The 17,982-nt window shown below is 36.6% G+C and overlaps 1 protein-coding gene across 7 annotated transcripts in view; it reads right to left on the minus strand.

The window, feature by feature from the left end:
* The window catches only part of ATP2C1 (ATPase secretory pathway Ca2+ transporting 1), a 178,366-nt gene that overhangs the window by 77,263 nt on the left and 83,121 nt on the right, over window positions 1–17,982 (minus strand). For all 7 annotated transcript variants that reach the window (XM_053598477.1, XM_053598476.1, XM_053598482.1 and 4 more), the window contains 3 exons: window positions 16,217–16,252; window positions 12,593–12,654; window positions 11,663–11,771 (listed from right to left, as the gene is read on the minus strand). In XM_053598477.1, coding sequence (XP_053454452.1) covers window positions 11,663–11,771; window positions 12,593–12,654; window positions 16,217–16,252 — 207 coding nt within the window. The remainder of the gene's footprint in view (window positions 1–11,662; window positions 11,772–12,592; window positions 12,655–16,216; window positions 16,253–17,982) is intronic.

Raw genomic sequence — 17,982 nt, forward strand, 5'->3', positions numbered from 1 at the left:
CTCTGGAGTGGTTCTCAGAGTTGCATTAATGATATCTCTATTATGGAAATAGACTTCTTTTCCTAGGTCAACTATGTGTCATTACGTCAAACAACTGTTAGTGAATAGGAATGTTTTTCTAAATTACACAAAAATACCATATATTTTCTCCAATATTCCACTTAACTTTTTTCAACAACTAATGTAAAATATTTCCTTCTAAGATGCTTGTAATCTGTTCTTTTTTTAAAAAGGTTGTAAATTTGAACACTTCAGAAATTTTTAAAAGCAAAGTTGTAGTGATAAATTGCAATTAAAAGGCCAATACTACAAATAGATTTATCAAATTTACCTATCAAAAAAATACCATATTGAGGTCAATATAAAAAAAAACCCAGGAGTGACATAAGAGAAAATAGTGGAATAGGGCACTCAAGGAATTTATCCCTCCTCTCAAATAATCATATGCTGGCAAAAACTGACAGAATCAATGCTGAAATCAAAAACTTAATGCAACCAAGGGAGTGCTGAAAGAAGAAAATGGTAGCTGAATTTCAGTAAGAAAGCATACTAGTCTTTTGTTGGCCTGCCTAGTATTCCAAATTCCCCAAAGCAGCAGCTATGGATATGACAACTGCCTTCAGTCCTGATGTTGGCTTACAGGTACCAGGAGACGAATACAGACCTTGTTCTTAAAATACTCTAGTTGTGCCTGGCAACGTGGCCCACACCTGTAATCCTAGCACTCTGGGAGGCCAAGGTGGTGGACTGCCTGAGCTCAGAAGTTCAAGACCAGACTAAGCAAGAGCAAGACCCTGTCTCTAAAAATCACTGGGCTTTGTGGTGCAAGCTTGTAGTCTTCGCTACTCCGGAGGCTGAGAAAAGAGAATTGCTTGAGCCCTAGAGTTTGAGAGTTCAACCCTAGGGCCATGAAAAAAAAAAAACATTCTCCAGTGTATTTTGACCTGTGTGGCAGCCCATGGGACCAGTGCCAATATATAATTTATTTTCTCATCCATATCTTACCCCAACTAAAGTAGATTTCCAGGCATATGTCAAAAGATTAAAAGACTTACACTACCAGGCAAGAGGCTGAGGAAAGGACAACCAGGAGACATACCCAAAAGGCTGGTAAGATGAAGATGAGGTGGAAGTTTTTGGAGGAAAAAAGACTTAGAAGGGCCACTGCCTGTATACCAGGAAAGATGGAATGCAACATGTATGTCTAGGGCCCGAAGTATACTCAGAAAAAAACTAAAGCCAGGATCGCACATCTGGCAGACTTATGGGTTCAGTACAAGAAGGAGGTAAAGGCAAAAACCAAGTATCAATAGTAGGCACCTAGCTCAGTGTTGCACTAACCCAGTTCAGAGGCTACAAAGATTAAGAGAGTGGTATATTATTTTTCTTTTTTATTAAAGGCAGGGAAGGTTGACTACAGATATAATGGAATAGAAATTTCAGAGGCTACAAATGACCAAGAATAGTCTTTGCGAAAATAATTTGAAAAAGTCACTAAGCAATCTAGATGACTTCAGCCCTCAACAATCAAAAACAACAAACCTTAGGGGGAGGGAACAAGCTGATGTCCAGAACTACAGCACTATAAATATTCAAAACGCCTAGTTTTTAACAAAACACAGAAAGATAATAACAAAGTATGGCCCATTCACAGGAAAAAAAAATAAACCAACAGCAACCATCCCTGATGAAATTTAGACACCTAGAAAAACACTTTACGTCAAGTCTTCAATATGCTCAAAGAAATAAAGGAAACCAAGGGAACTAAAGGAAATCAGGAAAGCAACAGATGAACAAGTAGAGAATATTCACAGAGAAAGAAAAATTATAAAAATAAAACAAACAGAAACCCAAGAGCTGGAAAGTATCCTAACTGAAAGGAAAAGTTTGCTAGAAGGTTCAACAGATGTGAACAAGGTAAGAGAAAAAAATTTAGCCAACTTGAAGATAGGAAGATTAAAATTCACTAATTCACAGAAAAACAGAAAAATGAACAGAGTCTAAGGGAAGCGTGAGACACTAACAACCATAAAAACAAACATACATACATACCTTGGGGAAATGTTGTGGATTCCATTCCACACCACCAAATAAAGCAAATGTTACAAGAATGCGAGTCATACAGAGTTTTTGGTTTCCCAGTCCACCAGGAAAGTTATGTTTACATTATAGTGTAGCCTATAAGTACACAATAGCATGTCTTAAAACAATACATACCTTAAAAAATACTTTATTGCTAAAAAATACTAGCAATCATCTGAACCTTCTGTGAGTGTAATTTTTTTGCTGCTACAGAGTCTTGCCTCAATGGAGATGGCTGCTGACTGATCAGGGTAGTGACTGCTGAAGGTTAGGGGACTGTGACATTTTCTGAAAAGATAGTAATGATGTTTGCAGCATCCATTGATACTTCTTTTAACAAAAGATTTCTCTAACTAGTGATGCTCTCTGATGGGATTTTCTCAAAGAACTTTCAAAATTGGCATCAATCCTCTCAAACCCTACCACTATTTTATAATTGAATTTATATAATATGATAAACCCTCTGTTGTCCTTTCAACAATATTCACAGCATCTTCACCAGAAGTATATTCCATCTCAAGAAACTACTTTCTTTGCTCATCCGTAAGAAGCACTCTTCATCCATCATTTTTTTCTAGGTAAAATGAGATTACAGCAATTCAGGTCATGTTTTGGGCTCTACTTCTAATTCTACTTCTCTTGCTATTTCCCCCACATCTGCAGTTGTTTCCTCTATTAAAGTCTTGAACACTTCAAATTGATCCATGAGGTTTAGATACAACATCTTCCAAATTCCCATTAATGTTGACATTTTGACCTCCTCTCATGAATTATGAATAATCTTAATGGTATCTAGAATGGTGAATGCTTTCAAGAAGGTATTAAACTGACTTTGCTCAGAGCCATCAGAGGAGTCACTATGTATGACAGCTATCACCTTACAAATGTATTTCTTAAATAATAAGATTTGAAAGTCAAAATTATTCTTTGACCCACGGGCTGCAGAATGAACGTTGTGTTAGTTAACAGGCATGAAAATAATATTATCCTGAATACCACCATCAGGCTCTTGGGTGACTAAGTGAATTATCAAGAGCAGTAATATTTAGGAAAGAACTGTTTCTTTTTGTGAGTAGCAGGTCTCAACAGTGGGCTTAAAATACTCAGTAAGCCATTTTATAAACAGATGTGCTGCCATCCAGGCTTTGCTGCTCCATTTCCAGAGCCCAGGCCGCATAGATTTAACGTATAAGAAATGATAATTAAGTTCACAAACTTGCTACCATGCGTTTACGTTAGCATCACTGTACAAACAGCTGGTAAGATTTCACACCTGATCTGGCCCCCAACAACTTTTTTCTTTATACTAAGATAACGGAAGCATTGAAAGGAAGACCTTTTGATGACATTCAAGACATCAAGGGTAATACAACTATAGGTCTGATGGCCATTCCAGTAAAAGAATTCCAAAACTGCTTTGAAGAACCAGGCACTGGCTTGGGGCATAGCTTTCAAGGACAATACTTTGAAGGTTACTGTAGTGATATTCAGCAATGAAATATGTTGCACTTTTTCATGTATGAGTTTGCATTAATTGTCAAACCTCATAATTCTTAAGGGCTCTAAATATCTGGAATGACAAATGAGCACTAGCTTCAATTCAAAGGCACCAGCTGTGTTAGCTCCTAGCAATAGTGTCAGCCTGTACTTGGAAACTTTTGACTTCCCTCCTGCTAGGAAAGTCCTAGATGACATCTTTTTCCTGCTAGGAAAGTCCTAGATGACATCTTTTTCCAATAGAAGGCTGTTTTATCTACATTGAAAACCTGCTGTTTAGTGTAGCCACCTTCATCAGTGATCTTAGATCTTCTGTATTACTTGCTACAGCTTCTACATCAGCACCTGCTGCCTCACCTTGCACTTGTATGTTATATAGATGGTTTCCTTCCTTAAACCTCATGAACCAACCTCTGCTAGTTTCTAGCTTTTATTGTGCAGCTTCCTTACCCCTTTCAGTCCTCATAGTATGAAAGGAACTAGGGCCTTACACTGGATTAGGTTATGGCGTAAGGAAATGTTGTGGCTAATTTGATTGTCTATCCACACCACTAATATTTTCTCTGTAGCAGCAATAAGGCTGTTTCACTTCCTTTTCATTTATGTATTCATTAGAGTAGCACATTTAATTTCCTTAAAGAACTTTTTCCTTTGTATTCACAACTTTGCTGTTTGTCACAAGACGCTTAGATTTTGGCCTAGCCTGAATGTTGGCTATCTTCTTCTCTAAGCTTATTTTTAGGTTTTGATGAGTGAGACATTTTTATGACTCTTCTTTTCACTTGGACACTTCCAGCCATTGTTGGGTTATCAACTGGTCCAATTTCAATACTGTCGTATCTCAAGGAATAGGGAGATCAGAAGGGAGGGGAAATAAGAGGTTAACAGTCAGCAGAACATCAGAACTTGCACATTTATCAATGAAGTTTGACATCTTGTATGGGTGTGGTTTGTGGCTCCTCCAAGAAATTACAATAGTAACATCAAAGATCACTGCTCACAGATCACTGTAACACACATAATAGAGTTTAAATATTGCAAGAATTACCAAAATGCAACACAGAGTCACAAAGTAAGCTCATGCTCCTGGAAAAAATGGTACCATCATCACATACACATGTAAGAGATTCTTAATAAGACTAACAGCTCTAATCAGAAACCAGGGAGGCCAGAGCAGTAGAGTAACATTTTTACAGTACTCAGAAACAAAATGTCAATCAGGAATTTCACGTCTGGCAACCCTATCTTTCAAAATAGAGAAGAAATTACTAGACAAATACTAAGAGATCTTCACTAGTAAGATGTGACTCTCAAGAAATGCTAAAAAAAAGAGCCCTTCCAACTGAAATAAAAGGAAAGTAGCAAGTAAATCAAAGCCAGTAAAGGTAGGAAAATATAAGTCAGCATTATTGTATTTTGAGTTTGTGATTCCTGTTTTTCCTTCCCATACAGTTAATAACAAATCCATCAACAGTTATGAATCTATGTTGATGGGAGCACGATGTATAAAGATGTCATATGCAACAATAACAAAGGTGGAAGAGGAACGGGCTGTTTAGCAGCAAAGTTTTTGTATGCCACAGAAGCAAAGTTGTTATCATCTCAAACTATATTTATAAATGTAGGACAGTAATTATAATCCCATGTAACCACTAAGAAAGTAAGTAAAAAATATACAAAAAACGAAGAGAGGATCAAAAAGGTACATTTAATAAAGACATCAATCAAACACAAAAGAAGAGTACATCAGAGGAATTAAGGAGCATACAAAGTAACAAACATTATAGAAAATAAACGTATCTTTTCCTGTATCACTAAATGTAAATAAGTGCACTAAACTAAGAAAGTATGTGGTATATCTATACAACAGACAATTACTTGGCAATAAGAAGTAATTAAGTACCTGAAAACATTATGTTATATGAAAGAGACACGAAAGACTACATACTATGTAAATCCACTTATATGAAATGTCCAGAACAGGCAAATGGTTTTTTTTTTTTGTTCTTATTTTTTTTTTTTTATTGTTGGGGATTCATTGAGGGTACAATAAGCCAGGTTACACTGATTGCAATTGTTAGGTAAAGTCCCTCTTGCAATCATGTCTTGCCCCCATAAAGTGTGACACACACCAAGGCCCCACCCACCTCCCTCCTTCCCTCTTTCTGTTCCCCCCCATAACCATAATTGTCATTAATTGTCCTCATATCAAAATTGAGTACATAGGATTCATGCTTCTCCATTCTTGTGATGCTTTACTAAGAATAATGTCTTCCACGTCCATCCAGGTTAATACGAAGGATGTAAAGTCTCCATTTTTTTTAATGGCTGAATAGTATTCCATGGTATACATATACCACAGCTTGTTAATCTATTCCTGGGTTGGTGGGCATTTAGGCTGTTTCCACATTTTGGCGATTGTAAATTGAGCTGCAATAAACAGTCTAGTACAAGTGTCCTTATGATAAAAGGATTTCTTTCCTTCTGGGTAGAGGCCCAGTAATGGGATTGCAGGATCAAATGGGAGGTCTAGCTTGAGTGCTTTGAGGTTTCTCCATTAGTGGCAAGCAAGTTAAGTGGCTATTTACAGGCAAGAAGAATACCCAGTGAGTGCAAAAAGGGTAAGAGTTTTCTTTTGGGAGTGATGAATATAATCTATAATTGGATTGTGGTGATGGTTACACTACTCTGAATATAATAAAAACAATTGAATGATAAATTGAAATTGTGTGAAAATATAACACATAAATCTCAAAAAAGCTGTTTTTAAAATAATTTTTTAAATGTGGTAGATGGATCAGTACTTTTCGCATGGCCTAAGAGCTGTTTAGGTATGCAAAATCTCAGGCCCCACCGCAGACCTGTCAAAACAGAACCTGGATGATTCCAATGCACATTTAAAGAGTGGGATGCATTATCCTACAGGCAACTCTTGGCACAGTGAGAAAACTCAGATCTAAAACAATTAAGCACCTAAAAACTCATGTGGTCAATTCATTTCATGAACAGACATTATTCTTTAAAACATAGCTGTATACAAGTTGGTATCTCCCAGTGGAGAGGGCACAATCTTTTTTACTACTTTACCCAGAAGCCTGGTATCGTTCTGTACGTGGCTCACAATATAATGCCTTCTTGGCTTATTCCTGAGTTTGGGCTTCTGAGCTTGGCTTCAGTAGACCCTGACCTCTAACAGGGCTAGCCTTTCCACCCAGATTAAAATGGTCCCATATCCTAGAGTTACATGAATGGCTTAATCTTACGCCTGACATTTTGGCTCATGCCTGTATTCCTAGCACTATGGGAGGCTGAGGCAAGAGGACTATTTGAAGTCAAGAGCTCAAAACCAGCCTGAGCAAGAGTAAGACATCACTATAAAAATGGAAAAGTTAGCAGCCGGGTATGATCGTATGTACCTGTAGTCCTGACAACTCAGGATTGCTTGAACCCAGGAATTTGACATTGCAGTGAACTATAATGACACCACTGCACTCCAGACAGGGTGACAGAGTAAAACCTCATCTCAAAAAAAAAAAAAAAAAAAAAGGCTTAATCGTTGGTTAAGCCCAAGTGGCAATTGATAGATCAGAACAAATCATTAGATCAAAACTTGTGTTAAAAAAAAAAATGCAGACAGCTTAAGCATGATGCAGGCCAATTCATAAACCACAAAGGAACATGTCAATGGATTTATTCATTCAGAATTTTGAGTGAAAGAATATCTTGCTATCATTTCAAGCAATGTATTAGGCTTTATAGCTGTGAGAGGTAAAATATTTTCAACAGACAAAAAAAAATCCTCTTTTGCTCTGACTCTTACATTGTTTTCTCTTACAAAGAATTATTTAAATATTGACACGGACTTTACCTGAAAAAATACATAAAATATGCTGTTTTCACAAGGGCAAAATGTACTGTTACACAGGTATACCTTGTCTATAAAACTGCTTGGCCTAAAGTCATAGTCCCACCAACCCGTTGGCTATCACTAATTAACTGGCAAGGGGTATTTCTTCTCAAATACCATTAAAAGTTAAAATAAAAACTCTAGGGGGAAAAAAAAGAGAAAACCCAAAGCTCAAAGCTCAATTCCGCTAAATCTTATGGACCCAACTCTAACAGTGCCTCTGAGGCTCCTAAGTTGGAAAGGCTACCATAGATAACATATACAGTCCACCCTCCTTTATCGGTGGGTTCCGCATCCATATTCAACCAAACCTGGGCTGGAATATTTGAAAGAAAAAAAAAAATAACACAAATAAAAAATAATATAGATGTTACTAGAACTATAGACATGGGATTTACATTCTATTTAACCCTTTGACTGCAGAGTGCTTAGAAACAAAACGTGTCCACAGGCGTTGTTCACAGTCAAAAGGTCAAAGTATATGGGAGGATGTTCACAGGTTATATGTCACTATGACATTTGACATAAGAGATCAAGCATCTGCAGGACTTATTGGTAACCTCAGAGATCCTGGAACCAATCCTCTGTAGATACTGGCAGATGACTATATTGTCTCACCCGCTGGCTAACAGAAAACTGACTCAGGCAAGGGGAAAATACACAAATATTTAAGTTACCAATATTAATCTTTAAAAGTGTTTACAAAATGGCAGTCTAAGCCTGTTATGGTCTGAATTACATACCCCTGAAATTCATATGCTAATGCTCTAAACAGCCAATGTAATGTTGTTTGGACATAGGGCCTTGGGAGGTATTAGGGCTAGATGACCTTATAAAGCTGGGTCCTTACAATGGCATTAGTGGCCTTATGAGAAGAGGAAGCTAGAGAAATTGCTCTGTTAGGTCAAAGCAAGAAGCCATGCTTCTGCACCTAAAAGAGTCCTCACCAGCAACCAAACCCTGCCACACCTTGATTTTGGACTTCCAGCCTCCACAACTGTGAGAAATAAATGGTGTTTCAGCCACTCCACATATGGTATTTCATTATAGCAGTTTGAGCTAACATAAAACCTATGAAAAGATACACCTGATAAAAGTTATATGGCTGTCAGGTCACTGAATTTGCTGCCAAGAAATTAATGAAGGCCCAGGCAAGCTGACAGCCAAAACATGAAACCAATGTAATGTATAACAGAAACCACCGTCACAGCAAGATGACACTAACACACTAAACACAGACTTGGGCCCTGTCTACAAGAAGAGAACCAAAATGCAGAAGACCAGGGCCTTGCTTTCATAAAGTGAAACTGATGTGCTCTGTCAGAAATTAATAACTTCCCAAAGCTCACGGAGGAGTGTCCTGGTTCCTCCAAACCCTGATGGAGAGTTTATTTCATGCAGTAGTATCAAATGACCAGCTAGCATTATAAATTCATCCAAAGATCACCACAGCCAAACTGAGCACACAGAACTCCAACAAGACAATTGTAAAAAGCGACCAGCTTCTTTGTCCAGAAAAGAAACAAGACTTTAGCTGCCTTATTATATCTTAAGTCACTATACCCAAATCTAGACGCAGGTCTAGACTCAAATCTTTCAGCAACGTTATCTTAAGCTACTGTCAAAGTAACTGCAAAAGCCTATTTGGGGTACCAAGTAGTAGGCAAAACAAATGGGTAGAATTAAGGTAGGAGGAGTCAAAAATGTTCAACTATGCATGTAAAAGTGCACTTACTTAAACAAAATCACACTAAGCATAGCAATGCAAAATAAAATGTGCTGAATTGTTTGAAAAGTTAACAAGTAGGGAGAAAACAGTAGCAACAAATTACTTGGCAAGGCATTTGCTTATAGTTCTTTGAACTCAAAATAAGTCCTCGTGTATTTGCTGACTAGATAAAATACTTCCTCATCTATACCTACAGGCATTTCCTGTTTGCACATAAATTTTGAAATAATTCTCAAATCAACTCTTAAATTCGAATGAAAACCCTAAAATACTTTACCAAGCCAAATGGCATTTTGAAGTTACCTATGTCATTATAATGCTCAAGTTGTTCAAACAATGGGAAAACCCATTTTTTAAGTATCTGACTAAGGAGATGTGCTTCTGAATTGGAAGAGAGGCATTCCAGAATAAAAGATGGCATAAACTCTATTAAAATTAAGAGTTCTTTAGGGTAAAGGGAAAGATGATTTATGCCAAATGACAGGATAACCTAACCTGTGGGAAAGAATAATTGAGGTATGTGAGTATATACACTGTGTGTTTGCGCACACATGCACACAGGTACATGTGTATGTGTATATAATGTATTTTTTTTTTTTTTTTAGAGACAGAGCAAGGTCTTGCTCTGTTGCCCAGGCTAGAGTACAGTGGCATCATCATATGATATAATATCATAGCTCACTGCAACCTCAATCTCCCAGGCTTAAAGTAATGCTCTTGCCTCAGCCTCCCAAGGAGCTGGGACTACAGGCATGCACCACCATGCCCAGTGGAAACAGGGTTTTGTTCTTGCTTAGGCTGGGCTTAAACTACTGAGTCCAAGCAATCCTCCTGCCGTAGCTTTCAGAGTGCTAGGATTACAAGTGTAAGCCACCATGCCTAGCCTAATTTGAGATATAGTCATAAATTAAACATCAAGGACAAGAGGAAAGGAGAAGAGCTATTTTAAAAATTAACATAAGAAAGACATACAAAGAGGAGAAAAAATGTAATATAATGCAAAATTAATATTCCTAACATTTGTTATATTACTACTTTTTCCTATTCACGCAATTAAAGCAATCCAGTTATCTTTTTAAGGCTAATTTCAAGTATTTGGGGAAAAAAGTCTCTTTTTAAAGATTAGAAGTTTATTCTTAATACAATTTGAAAGGTTCTTCAGGCTTTCTACAGCCTCTTTTATGTTCTCTTTATACGAGAACACTCACACTTTGGGCCACAGTAAGTATTTATACACTGATGGCTCTGTAGGTGTTACTCAATTCTAATAGTGGATAAGGCTGGCATTCTAACAGACTATGAGAGCCTCTTAAACTAAGTGCCTACTTCCACTTTCCAGCCCTTCAATCTATTCTATACACTGCAGCCAGATTAAAAGTAACATCATTTGCCAAGTGCACAGGACTCTCAAGAGTTAATTCCAAGCCAATAAAATCAAAAGTGAAATTTTTTTTTTTTTTTTTAAGAGACAGAGTCTCACTTTGTCACTCTCGGTAGAGTGCCATAGTTTCACACTCATGGCAACCTCCAGCTCTTGAGCTTAGGTGATTCTCTTTCCTCAGCCTCCCAAGTAGCTAGGGCCACAGGCGCCCACCACGACGCCCGGCTATTCTTTTGTTGCAATTTGGCCAGGGCCAGGTTTGAACCTGCCACCCTTGGTATATGGGGTCGGCGCCGTAATCACTGAGCCACAGGCGCCGCCCTCAAAAGTGAAACTTAATATTTAAGGGCTCTCTTAATTTAATTCCATCAGACATATACCCTAGCCCTGTATTATATATGGGGATCTGAATACTGTTGCTTCATTGTCTTCTCCATCTCTAATACTACTCTTCAAATTTCAAACCCTGAAGGACAATGTCTGAGGCATTCTCCAAGCTCACCCAAATTAGTTGGAATCTCTCTCTTCTTTAAATTTCCATACCCTAGTCTTTGAACTTCTCTTACTTGAGTTCTATTTATTTTATGGTGAGTTATTTGTGTACATATATAATAAGAATTTTACTCAAGAATTTTATCATATCATCTTTGTCCCCCACAGCTTTAACATACAGGTTTTCACAAAGCTCTCCTGATTCACTAAACACACACCTCAAAAGACTACAGTAAAGACATACATTTTAAGGGGAAAAAAAGTTGACAAGTCATTTTTTTTTTAAACTAAAATACCTAATGTTTCCCTCAAGCAAGCCAACCAGAAATAATGTTTTTAGATACATGGCACGGCTCCCTTTTTTCAGTAGCACCTCCATAGTAGACCACCTCCCTACATTGATCAACTCCTTAAGTTGACCCAATTTTCACAGATCGGGCATGCATCTACAATGTGTATGTATCAGTACAGTAGGGTTAGTCTCTTATGTTGACAACCCCTGTATGCTGAACCGTCTGTCAAGTGGGTGGTCAATTTACAAAGGTTCTATTGTATGTTCACTCCCCAAACTTACCTCAAACAAGCGTAAGTCAGCAGGAACTCTGTCCCCAACAGAAAGGCAAACTGTATCACCTGGAACCAAATCTCGGGCAAGTGTATGCTCCAGTTTTCCTTCACGTACACTATACCATGAAACAGAAAAAACATAGTTGAAAAAAGGAAGCCATACCATGTATGTAAAAAAATTATTTTTTGTGGGCTTGCCTAAGGGAAAACATATTCTGTTACTATCATTCCAAGGATGTAATATAAGAACAGAAAAAGAAAACCAAAGATTGTTTCTGGGCTCTTGTTAACTAATATACTCAGCTGACAGAAAAATCCTTAGTTGTTTCAATGTAAAAAAAATATGAAAACTGAAGCAACCTTCTAAATCACCTGGGTCTGTTTGTGCATCGCTCTACCAAGAATAGTACTCAGTACATACTCAACATAAAAAAAAAAAAAAAAATCTATTGAATAAATCCATGTCTCAAGAATCTCAAAATTAGAACTTTTAATAGTGTAATTTTGCTATATTGATCAGATCAGAAATTTTTCATGTGAGATCAATATCCTTCTTTACGTTCAAACGAAGTTGGAGACACAATGTATACTATACTACTTACATTCAATTTCTATTTCTTTTTTTTTCTTTTTTTGTAGAGACAGAGTCTCACTTTATGGCCCTCAGTAGAGTGCCGTGGCATCACACAGCTCACAGCAACCTCCAACTCCTGGGCTTAAGCGATTCTCTTGCCTCAGCCTCCCGAGTAGCTGGGACTACAGGCACCCGCCACAACGCCCGGCTATTTTTTTTTTGGTTGCAATTCAGCAGGAGCTGGGTTTGAACCCGCCACCCTCGGTATATGGGGCCGGCGCCTTACTGAATGAGCCACAGGCGCTGCCCTCAATTTCTATTTCTAAGGGGTAGAAATCCACACCAAAAAAAAAAGGATCATACCAATGACATTCTGGTGGCACAAGTTTACTCAATTCTTCAAGAGATTTTTCTGAACGATATTCCTATTCAAACAAAAAGAACATGATTATTAATAAAAAATTTATAAAGAAATACAAATATGTGTACATATTCCATTTTGACTTAAATATCAATCTCAACCATTATTTTAAAATTTACCACAATTCTTGTCTCTTCCTTTACTTGTGCTTATATTGCTACCCCCAAAATCTTATCCATTATTTAAAAATGTTAAATTATAGTGATTGAACAATTTTGATAATTAAATATTCCTCATTTTAGATTGTAATAGACAGTGTTCAAGGTTAAGGGTAATGATTTATAAGAAAATGAAAACTGATTAGTGTGTCTAAGGAGTGTATAATTGGAATCGTTAAGTCTTAAAGTTAAGGTAACTTTATGTTTTGTGTTTAATGACCAAGGAAGTCAAAGAAAATTAACTGAAAGCAACATCTGCTTTGAAGATTTAAGCTCATACTAACTGGAATGGTTTTCTAATGAAAGAACATGAAATGAAGAGTGAGATGTGGTTGCCCATACCCTAACAGACACCCTTCCCATGACGCTGTATTATCTAAAAGGGAAAATTCTCAGGAGTGCTAACTCTGTGACGTTCTAAACTTCTCCATTCATTTTAACAACAGCTGAGTGAGAGAGAGAGACAAAGAGCTATCCTTCATCCCACCATACTATCTAGTCCACGTTTCCACGGGCAATCTTGCTTCACCCAACAACACTGCTATTTTTTGCCTCATATCTACACTAAACACACCAAGCTTCTGATCTAAGGTTGAAAAACAGAAGGGCAAATAGTTGCGGGTGAAAGCTAAGTGTTTTGAAATGATTGCAATGCACTAGTCAAAACTCATACCTATCACAAACTTCAAATAGAAGATAATTTAGAAATCAATCTATACTAAAGCCAGAAAGACAAACATAAAGAAAACCTAAAAATATAAAAATTACAAGATAAATCCCCCCAATTACACCAAAGATATTAAAGAATTTGGAAGTTTTGCCTCCAAATTTATAAAGTCTAAAAAATACTCACCACTCCTAGATCCCAGTAACAAATGACATAGAAGCTGCCCAATCTTATCTACCTCTTCTGGTTTCTTTGGCTCTATTCCCTATAACTATAAAGATACCTCTATATCAAAATGATCATTTAACATACCACTAAAAACCCAATGGCCATCTCTAATGAATGCCTAAAAGTTATTTTTCAGATTTACTGTAAGGAGATATCATTATGTGACTATAGAAAACAATTAGTTATTTTTAAAGCTGGGAAGAAGTATAATGGTGTGGGGAATAGGGATTGGAAAAAGATGGGTAAGAGGTGGTGCCTGTGGCTCAAAGAGTAGGGGCCGGCCCCATATACCAGAGGTGGCAGGTTCAAACCCGGCCAAAGCCAAAAACTAAACACACACACAAAAAAAAAGAGATGGGGTAAAGCAGACATAAATGTAAAAACATTATTAAAAGCACTCTTCAAATACATGTAAAAACTAAAAACAAATCATGAAGCATTAAGAATTTGATACATTTTTGATAGTTTTTGATTAAGCATTGTGACAGGTTCAAGACAATAAATAGGATCTTTTTAGAGAGGGTTTTTACTTGGTATTTATAGAATAGTTATAGAATATTTTATTGGTTTCACAGGCACATTTAGGGAAAAGGGTTACATCTATGTAAGAAATCAGAACTAGCAATTTGAAACTGGGCTTTTCATAATGTTTTAATCTTTTGGTGAGTTTTCCTTCAAAGGGAACTACCATAAAGATATTTAGCAGTTGGTTTTAGCCAATGCATTTAAAGTATTTAACCCTATCTCAGGTAAAATCCTACACTGACTTCTGTTAAAATTATTATTTTATGGGTTTTTTTTGGAGGGGTGGGTGTAAGGGCTTTCCACTAATCAAAGAGATTAAGTTTCTAAAGTCTTCCATACACAGCAACAATATCTATAGGAATCCTTATGAAGAAGAGCACTCCACAAATCCGAATTATTAAAGATGTGAGAAGGTTCCAGTTACTGGTTCAGTGGGTCATACTCTTGGCTGAATGACTAACTGCCTAGATTAATGCCTCACCTGAAATGACTTGTTCTAAACTAATCAGCTCTACCTGAGGACACCATTTGTCTGTTCTAAGCAAGAAGATTTTCATAAAAAAGGAAACTTGATGGTCTATAATGGAGCCCACAAATACTCCGCAAATAATCTGATTCCAACTTGCCTTCTACATTGGGTCACTATAGAACTAATAACTTACTAAGTTAGAGACTACTGTAAGAAGTCCAGAGAGTGACAAGAAAAACCCAGGGAATAAACTACAGATATGAGAATAACCACAAAGTATAGTCCTAAGATTCAAAATAGCATTAACTTGGGGATTATATTAATAATATTACATGTTTCTCTAAACTGGAAAAATTCATCTAGTCTTTTTAGCGATTTTATAGCTAAAAATGAGACCTGCCAATATTCTGAAACATTGTTCTACAATCTACAGAAGTTTCATATATATAAATAAGGTAAAAGCCTACTTTTTTTTTTTTTTTTTTTTTTGAGATAGAGCCTCAAGCTGTCACCCTGGGTAGAGCGCCGTGGCATCACAGTTCACAGCAACCTCTAACTCCTGGGCTCAAGCGATTCTTTAGCCTCCGCCTCCCAAGTAGCTGGGACTACAGGCGCTATTTTTTTGGTTGCAGCCACAACACCCAGCTATTTTTTTGGTTGCAGCCATCATTGTTGTTTGGCAGGCCCAGGCTGGATTCGAACCTGCCAAATCAGGTGTATGTGGCTGGCGCCTTAGCCGCTTGAGCCATAGGCACTGAACCAAAGCCTACTTTTTAATTGACGCCTACACTTGTTAATAGAAATCCTGATATTACCTCTACATTATTCACAATAATAGTTAAAAAGCATTTCTTTTCATATGTTTTAATTACTGTTTCAATGGCTATGATGAATAGAAGTTTGATCCCCATCAGAACATCCCTTCTGTAGAAAAATGAGTAATTTTTAAAAAGGAGGAAGGAAGGGGTCACTAACAGTGATTAGAAGCATTTTAACTCCCAAAAGACTCAACTGAAATAAGACTAGGAAATAAATTCAATAAACAAGTACACCATTCTGCCAAGGAAATCAGTTACAGATCTATGAAATTTTCTTCAAATGGTACTTCACAAACTGACCTTTTAATTCTACACTCTTTTTTTGTTCCCTCAACATTATAAAACTATAAACCCTGACCCAATTTTTAATTGGAAAAACAGAAAAACTTACTGCTGAATTTCTATTACATGCTTTTTGTTTTCATTGAACAAAAACTTGCTTCACTTATTCTTAATAATATCAAATAAAAAACTAGATTTTCCAATTCACTACCCAAATAAAAGCAGTTTCCACAAGCTTCCTTAGAGAGTTGTTGATATCTAGAGTTATCTGTAACTAGCATTATTTCAAAATCAAAGAATAAATTGTTCTGATTGGCATTAGCACCTCCCCATAACTATAGATTTTACCATAGCCACCTTAATTTTTTTAAGCAATCAACTAACATACTATTCTTACAATGGCAAAATAGACTACTTACCTGAACAAAGGCAACTGTAACAACAATAAGTATTGCCTAAACAAAAAAAAAAAAAAGCCTTTTACACATCAGACATTAATTTGAGAAATAACTGTTCAATTGTATTTTATTTTTCTAAACATCTACAAGCCCCAAGATTGCAGATTTTAAACATCAAGGTCAGGTGGAGAAGAAATCACAACTTTGACTTGCGGCCTATGGGGAAAGAAACTGACATTTTACAGTGGCTTGACATTCTGGAGACAGCTTCTCAAACTTCTTGATCTCGGGTTCCCTTTATACTCTCACAAATGAAAGACCAGCTTTCCTTTATGCAGATAACATCTACTGTACTGCATTTTTTTCTTTCTTTTTTTTTTTTACCCTATACCTATGTGTTTGTTAGGTTTCCATTTTTTTGCCTTACAAAATTAAAAAGGCTTAAATTTTAATAATAACAATGTTTAAAATAAGGACTAGAAACAAAAACCTCGTAAAGAACAAACGAACATAAATACATTCAGAAAAGGAATCAGACAATTGCTACATCAAAAAATTAAGCAATAATAATAATGCAAAGAAAGTAACATTCACATTGTCAAATAAGAGTATATCTATTATAGAATGCTCTGACTCTGAGGTTCAGTATGGAGTCATCAGTTAACTTATTTCTTTAAGTCTCAAAAAATAGACAACTAATATTTATAAATAAAAGTAACGATAATTTCGAAAAACAGATCATGCCAAATCTTATAGAAAATAGAAAAAGAAGAAATGCTTCAAAATCATTCTACTTGATCTGGGTACACCTGATATTAAAATCGAAGAAAATATATTATTATAAAGGGGAAATTACAAACATGTCACGTATAAATGAGGATGTAATATGCTTCCTTTATGCTCTCACAAATGAAAGACCAGCTTTCCTTTATGTGGGTAACATCTACCATACTGCATTTTTCAATTACTCAATTTTAACTTCTACTTAGGAATTCATAAAAAAAAAAAAGGAAAAACTCATTACATATTAACACAAATAAGTTTTATTAAAAGTCTGTTTTCCAAAGAAAACCTATAAGAAAAACAGCACTATTTAAATTTTATCTTTAATGTTTGACATAGTAGAAAGCCGGTATTCAATCTACTGCAATACGCTGCTGAAGCTGAAGTATGTGAAGAAAATCCAGCCTCATACAGATAAACAGTTGGAAAAGGGATAAGTATTTTAACAACCTTTTCAGACTATGGATATTCTTAGCTACTACACCAAAACTTGACAACGTTATTACCATATTTGTATATGCACAGCCATGTGCACATACATATGTGTTATTACCATATTTCTATATGCAACCCAACCTCCCCCAACTGTCCCCTCTCAGCCTACCCTCGTCCCCACATCCTCTCATTTCCTATTCCCATGTCCATTGGTAGAACATGGCCACAGCCACTCCACTGAGAACCTCAGCAGTTCCCAAGGCTGGCCCTGACTGCCCCAAGCTCCTAATGATAGACCCCTGCCCTTTCCAGGTGCCCTGTCTCTTGCACAGCTGGCCCCATTCTGAGGCCTCCGGGGTACACCAAATTAAGGAGAAAGTATTCCAGGATGACACTCAAGTGAAGTACTTTACATTTAAAATTCTGTAGTAACTAGATTTGAGCCATCCAGAACTTGAGCACCCAGTAATGTAAGGATCAACAATACTAGACTTTCCCAAACTTGCAAATCTTACAAATCACTTGGGTTGGTTAAAATGAGACTCCTGAACCACACCCAAATACAGTGA

Source organism: Nycticebus coucang, chromosome 8, assembly GCF_027406575.1.
Source record: "Nycticebus coucang isolate mNycCou1 chromosome 8, mNycCou1.pri, whole genome shotgun sequence".
NCBI classification, from domain to species: Eukaryota; Metazoa; Chordata; class Mammalia; order Primates; family Lorisidae; genus Nycticebus; species Nycticebus coucang.